At 42.3% G+C, this 7,550-nt stretch overlaps 1 protein-coding gene across 1 annotated transcript; it reads right to left on the reverse strand.

The window, feature by feature from the left end:
- Positions 1–51: 51 nt before the first annotated feature.
- On the reverse strand, positions 52–7,136 carry cops4 (COP9 constitutive photomorphogenic homolog subunit 4 (Arabidopsis)). Its single transcript, XM_060909074.1, has 10 exons — positions 7,051–7,136; positions 5,235–5,314; positions 4,679–4,830; positions 4,035–4,138; positions 3,783–3,936; positions 2,345–2,495; positions 2,089–2,259; positions 1,583–1,698; positions 512–596; positions 52–426 (listed from the first exon to the last, which is right to left on the reverse strand). Exons 1-10 carry the CDS (start codon positions 7,134–7,136, stop codon positions 293–295), a joined length of 1,233 nt encoding a protein of 410 aa, XP_060765057.1. The 3' UTR covers positions 52–292.
- Between the last annotated feature and the right edge of the window lie 414 nt (positions 7,137–7,550).

The raw sequence follows: 7,550 nt of genomic DNA on the forward strand, positions 1-7,550 counted from the left end.
TATTTTTTTCTGTTCACATCAATAAATGAGCAGACAGACCAAAGCGAGGCGTGGAGATTTACACACAGGTTTATTCAGGCATCAGGTGACCTTCACATGCTGTGTCCATGTTCACATGGCATGAGCCTCGAACCACCACTCACAGTGAACACACCATCACAGACGTGCTGCGAATCCCACTGCTCGAACAGGAATAAACCAGACGACTCGCTCATGTTTCATAAAGCGTCCTTTAGGAGTGTCTCTGTAAAGCGTGACCTGGAGGAGGTGTGATGTTGGGGCGTGTCTCGGTTTATTGGGACATCTGGGCCTCCATGGCCTGCGCCGTCCACTCGGGTGCCGCCTGACTGATCTTCTCCAGCAGGTTGTTGACCTGGAAGCAGAGCGACTGGATCTGTTTGTCCCAGGTGGGCAGCGGCTCTCGAGCTGACGGGAGAGAACACACAGAGCTCTGTAACTCCTGAAGCCTCCGAGACACCAAGCAGCACAGGGGAGAGAAGATCAGACTTACTCTCAAAGTGGACAATGCCGTCGATCTGATCGATGAAGCCGTTCATACGACCCTCTGTGATCATCTGGGAGGCGATTTTCTCTGCCTGCGTACAAAAAGGAGTTTTAATCAGCCAAATTTATTTCTCATTATGACGTTTAAAATAAATCCACACGGGAATTTTTCTAAGGTTCTGTGTTTTTCTTTAAATCACAGAATTTCTACTGAAACACAAACTTTTTGGCCTGAATAGCTCCTTTGGGTTACACGTCAACTTTCGGGTCATATGACCCCCCCCAGGTGACGCAACTCCACTGGCATCAGGACTCGCTACATAACTCTTCTTAAACAAAATTATTTGATTTATTTAAAAGAGCTGTGTTTTCTCTGTGGCCAAATTATCAGGAATTCATTTATCTAATTATATATATATATATATATATATATATATATATATATATATATATATATATATATATATATATACACACACGCACACTTCTGTGTAAGTCTTAGACACATGTAAAGAAATGCTATCGACCAAAAATGGCTTAAAAAAAAAAAGTTTCAACATTTAAAAAAACAAAACTCTAAACAGTAATCAGTGAGCCATAATAAATGAAACAAAGTCAGTATTTGGTGTGAGACGACTCTTTGCTTTAAAAAAATGTTTTTAAAAAAATCTCCATCTCAGGTCCAGTGAGGTCAGTTTTATGTGGAAATGATCTGTAGGTTTTCCTGAGCATCTTCCAGAACCAGCCGCAGTTCTTCTGCACACTTTGACTGTCACACTCACTTCTTCATTTTACACCAAAACCCAGCAGCCTTCATTATGCTTTCTTTTTTCATCTGAAAAGTGTCTCTTATGGAATATGCTGCTCAGATACAAACTTTTTTTTCTGTAACATTTAATTTTGTGCTGGAAAACAAATGAATGTTTGGACTCTAAAATGTTTTTGTAATGTTTTGACTCGATAATGTAGAAATCATAAAATAGAAATCTATAACGGCCTGTATGGAAAAAATAAAAATTGGGGGGGGATTTTGCACAGTACTGTGTATAGAGCCGAGATGAGGTTTCTTCAGTCGTACCTTTGCAGGTGGGATCTCCAGAAGTGCACCCAGCTCCTCAAACGTGATGTTGTTGTACAGTTTGCTAGCAGAGAGAAGGTTGTGTTCAATAACCGCTCGATCCAGGATACTCGAACCTGAAGTGACGATACAAGTCAAAATAAACTCATCGCATCCCAAACTCTCCATAATCACCCTGGATCAACACTGACTTCCTGTTTCCAACCTGACCCAAATTCATTTCCTATAAGCGCACACCCCCAAGTGGTTTAAATCTCGTTTACTACAGAAACATTCCAACTATTCTTTACATTTAAAAAAATGACAATTTACAGTTAAATGTAAAAAGATCAAATCCTTACTGTAACGTTAATCTTACTGAGACCTGGTTTTGGGTACACGACTCTCTCCTGGTGCCATGCGACTGACTCTTTATTCAGTGTGTGTTCCAGTTTGCATGCAGCACTTTATTACGCAGTTCAGGTTTTTCTGAATCGTTTAACCCGTTTACTTCTCACTCCACTCACCATCTGCTGTGGTGGCTTTCTGATGGGGCATCAGCATGGCAGCGAACTCCTGCAGCTGGTTCCCCCGGATAATCCGATCCAGATACATCTTCTCGAGAATGCCGTAGGCCGCCAGCTGCTGACATCGCTCGTCCTTAAAGAGCGTCGCCAACATCCGAGACCGCTGCTGCCCTGAGGACCCACCGGACCCAGAGTCAGCCATCAGAGCACAAACCTGCAATACACTAAAAACTCGGCAGAAAACGTGCCGTCTCACCTGCCGAGGCCAGGATGGTGCAGTGCAGCGCGTGCTTTAGAGCCTCCAGGCGCTCGCTCTCGTGCACGATGGATTTATAAGAAAGTTCGTTGTAGCGCTGGGCCGCTTCGATAAACTTCCTCCTGTAGTCCAACACTCTGGCATAGCATACCTTTAAAAAAAAAAAGAACGAGACAGTATTTATCATTACTCGGAGGATACAGAGCACGTCTCCACCACTCCACCTACTGTCCGCAACCTCAGACACCTGAGGTTCAGGATTAATGTTCTACAGATTAGACAGGAATTACATGAAGAAATCTTTATCTGGGTTCAGATTACTGACATCACCTCCAGCTCAAACCGACAAGGAGAGCAGATTTTTTTTAAAATAGCACTTATCAGAACTTTAACAACATTACATTTTTTTTTTGTTCAGTTCTGAGTTTAAACACAAAAAAGTCCTATTACACATGCATTTTACAAAATTAATATTTTTAACAATTATTCACCAAAGGTGAAGTGAATATCGCTGAATAATAATCGAGACAAAGTCAAGTTGAAGTCGAGGTTATTATTCCCCAATATTCTGAGCTTGAGGCAGATAATTGTTTTAGTAAAAACACACAGGAGATTACTGCAAAAAAAAAAAGTTTCAAACTTTAAAATCTTCATGTAAATGTAATAACTTTGCGGCGCAGTCTTGTGTCACTTCTCTACACCGAGTCACATAAAATACTTTGTTCTGAAAAAAAAAAAAATCGATAAAATAAATCCCAATCCCACTTCCCTTTAAATAGTTTTAGACCAAACTTCGGAGCATCTTTAGTGTTTTTAGGAACAGCATTTTCTTTCATCTGTAATTCTTCACTTATGGTGACGAAGTGATTGGACGCCATTTTGCCGAGTCACTCGAGGTGATTATCGAGAAATCGTCTAAATACAGAGGTAATTATTGAGAAATCGTGTGTGATGATTGGTCAAGAGATTCTGATTATTTCTTGATAATCACCTCGAGCGACTTGGTGTCCAATCGCTTTGCAGGACAATGTTTTTTTTTTAAATAATCACCCGTATTTATAATAAAACAGTTATCTGCCTCAGTGAATAATTGTTATCATCCAAATTTCTCGACCAATCAGTGCATGCGATTTCCTCTAATCACCTCCGTATTTTTATTTATTTACATGTTTTCAGTAACGAAACGGCGTTTGCACAAAACATTAGTATTAAATGAAACCTAGCACCACTATTATAATACTGGTTACACTGGAATAATCCTTGCTGTATACCTACTCTTGCAGCCCCCGCGTGTGTGATATATGAGAACACATGATAAATTAGACATCTGTCTCGTTTACTGAAACACAAAAACTCTGGCCAATTTAAATTGGTATTTTAAACCATATAACCAGATTTATAAAGCTATTAAAAGTTGAAGCGTGTGCAGTCTGTGCACCTTGTAGTGGATCTGCAGCTGCTCGTTTGTGGACTCGTTCTGCAGTAAGGAGGCGCGGTTGATGTAGGCCTCGGCCTGAACCGGATCGTCGTCCTCCAGGTAGAGCCGAGCGATCTTCAGGTACGTGTCTAACTTATAGTCGACGTTGTACTGTCTGAGAGGAGAGAGGAGACAGCAGGACACTGTTTTGGATCACATTACACGAGTCAAAAACAGGACATGTGGTTTATATCCATTTATAATAAGACTTACTTCTGTCCCGTCTCGAGTGGAATGCCCACTAAAACCTGTGCAGCGTTCCTCCAGTCCTCTTCCTTCTCATAGATCGTGGCTAAATGCTGTCTGATCGACGCCACCTGCAGGAGTGTGCATCATTTAGGACATCATGTTTTACTCCATACAGCACCACAGGTTTATATTACAGTGTGATGCTTATGGAAGGAGTCTCCAGTGTCAGAGGGAAAGCTGTAACTCAGTTTTTCCTCCATCTTTAGGTTTGTCGTTTCTGTGATTTTTATTTTAATTACTTAGAGAGAGAGAGAGAGAGAGAGAGAGAGAGAGAGAGAGAGAGAAAGGCTGGTGAAGGAATGACTGTTTATAGCCATTAGAGAGAAGAGGCGCTAACTTGTGTTCCTTTCAGAAATAAAACCTGGCTGTGGTACAAGAGGAATAAATCAATTTCAGGGTGCTAAAATTAACTCCACTTCATCACAGCACCATCACTCACACTGATCTTTAAGTGAACTAGAATCTCCGGGAGCTTCTGATTCACTACACACACTAACAACAGTGCTGGACCGAGAGGAGTATTTAATCTAACTGATGAGAAGAACACCACCACCACCCCGAGGGGAGCTCTGTGTCAGATCAATACAGAAACAGAGTCTGAAACTTACCTGCTCTTCAAAGGAGATGACCCGGGGTTGGATCTTCTCGAGGGTGAAGTGGTAGATGGATTTCGCAGTGCCGTCGGGTAAATTTGGGAGGTGTGTGCAGAAGTCGGTTAGGAGCTGCCGGGATATGACCAGACTCACATTCTCATTGACCACTGCAGAGGAAAGAGTGAAGAGAAAAAAAAAAAAGTCTGTCTCTGATTATTTTCTCTCCTTCTCCAGTGTACGGAGTGTGAGAGCTGTGTTCCTGTTTCACATCGACTCTCAACTCGACTGCTTGGAAGTCTGACTCTGTTCAAACTTTTCATGCTTTAAACTTTAACAACATGGATATTTACTGGTTTCAACTGAAACCTGTCAGAAGGGGGTACAAACTTTTGAGAACATTAAAGGAAACTCCTGACTGAGAGACGCTGTAATATTTAGACATAATAATATTTTCTTTTATAGAGAAACTATAAAACATTTTTCCCCACCACATGTTGAAACCAAGAGGGTGTAAACTTTTTCACACCACTTTTCCCCCATTCTCTTGTGTTAGCGGTGCTGGAGAACTTACTGGCTTCCACGAAGGCTTTCAGTGCTTCGAGTTGTTCTGTATCTGCTAACTGAAGAGCTTTCTCCAGAATCTGACGGTACCTGAAACACAAGACAAAGTCATATTTATGGGTGGCACGGTGGTGTAGTGGTTAGCGCTGTCGCCTCACAGCAAGAAGGCTCTGGGTTCGAACCCAGCGGCCGGCGAGGGCCTTTCTGTGCGGAGTTTGCATGTTCTCCCCGTGTCTGTGTGGGTTTCCTCCGGGTGCTCCGGTTTCCCCCACAGTCCAAAGTTAGGTTAATATGGGACGGCCTTGGGCTGAGGTGCCCTTGAGCGAGGCACCAAACTCCCAACTGCTCCCCGGGTGCTGTTAGCATGGCTGCCCACTGCTCTGGGTGTGTGTGTGTGTTCACTGTTTCAGATGGATTAAATGCAGAGAGGAAATTTCACAAGTGTGTGATGAATAAAGTTGTGCTTTCTTTCTTTTTTCATTTAAATTCCACATGAAACATGTCGAGAGCCATGAGGTGATTCCGTATGCTGATGAGCTCATGTTCAAGATACACCATGCCTCATCTAAACACACCCAACAGTAGATCAGATAGCTGAACATGGTGTTTATAAAGAGAGAGAGAGAGATGATGGAGCTATGGAGGATCTCCGAGTCCCACCTCTACCCACGCCTGTCCACTGGAACCAGGACGACTTTAATCCGAGGCCAACAGATGCCATGTGTTTTGAGTTATGGTGGATGTATGATTTGAGGTCACGCGTGAACGTTGCTGATGGCAACAGAGATCCCGTTTGTCACCGGGAGACATCGGACATGACTGAGTGGATAAAACATCACCACTGACTCGTACTGATAGAGACGGGGTGTGAAGACGGAATTCTCCATCAGTCTGAGGAAGCCAGGCTGAACATCCACAAGCTGGTGAAATGCCCCCAAAAGTCATATGACTACCTACTCTAACTCCACCCCCTTCCACACGAATAAACTCCAATCACAGGCAGAAACACACTGAGGAACACTCCAGCCCAGTTGGTGGCGGTAATGCTCCTTTAAGTTGGTCGCCAACCGCCATAAAACCCTAAAGAAGAAGAACACTGAAGAACATGTTTACTGCTCATGAGCTGCACTGAGCCAGGGGGCGGGGCATACACATTCTACAGAGAATTTAACTGGATGAACACAAGACTAGTACAGGATGAGTCATAAAAATTGTTTGGTGTTTTTTTTTTTCACCCTACAAGTTTAATTATTTTCCCCCCTCTAGATGTACTGCCACACTGGTGCTACACTCAGAGACTGCTCTGGGACACTAATTTGTATTTCAGGAGCACTTTAAGGGAAAAAAAACACCTCTGAAAATAAAGACTAATGCTCTGTCGCATCATAAAGCTATTATAACCTGAAACAATTATTAACTAGCTAATTATCCATTTAGCATAAATGTGCTAGTGCATTATTTTAGCTACAAAACCCGACCGAGTCAGCCTGCTAACTGCGAAATACACACACAACTCTCTAAAAACGTACAAAAACAAACATTTAAAATATATATATTAAATCCTCCTTAAACACGTCCCTGAGCTCTTTGTCAGATCTCCTGGTTTATAACAGAGAGCTGAGCTAAGCTAATCTGATCTGATCTGATCTATGCTAAGCTAACCGGTAAACTGTAGCTAAATACAGCTGCTTAGCCACTCCACTAGCATTACCAAGCGAGCTTAGAGCGTCATTCTTTTGCACCACAGCGTCAAATATCAGCACCGCTTCCCAAACATCTGGCAGATTAATGAGTGGAAACCCCACAGCTGTAATCTCAGCACATACTTCCCAACGAGGTCTTTGTGAGAGCCGGTAGAGTTCATGAGCTGCGCGAGCTCCTGCCGCACACCAGACGCCATTTTCCTCCTCATACACAGGCAACACTGAGAGCCGCGTTCCAAACACCCCTCTAATCCCTGCGTAGTGAACTACATAGTGTGCAGAAGCCAATAATCCAAATACCAAGGTAGTGCACCTCAGTAGTTATGATGGAGCCGTTTGGGATTCAGCCTATGATTTTTGACAGCATAATCAATGGCGAGACAGAGATCATGAAGATTCTGAGGAAAAAATGCATTTAATCTATAAATATGTCCTTTAAATCAGTGAATAGTCTAACTACACAAAATGCTGAATAAATCATTTTTTAAACATTTATTTCATGATGTATTGATAGAGATATTTAAATATTTAATAATTTAATGAGAGAAAAATAAACATGGAGGTACATCAGGTTCCTGTGGGACTTCATGAAGGATGTTTTTGGTTACTGTTAAATACCATCA

Source organism: Neoarius graeffei, chromosome 25 (genome assembly GCF_027579695.1).
Source record: "Neoarius graeffei isolate fNeoGra1 chromosome 25, fNeoGra1.pri, whole genome shotgun sequence".
Taxonomy (NCBI): Eukaryota; Metazoa; Chordata; class Actinopteri; order Siluriformes; family Ariidae; genus Neoarius; species Neoarius graeffei.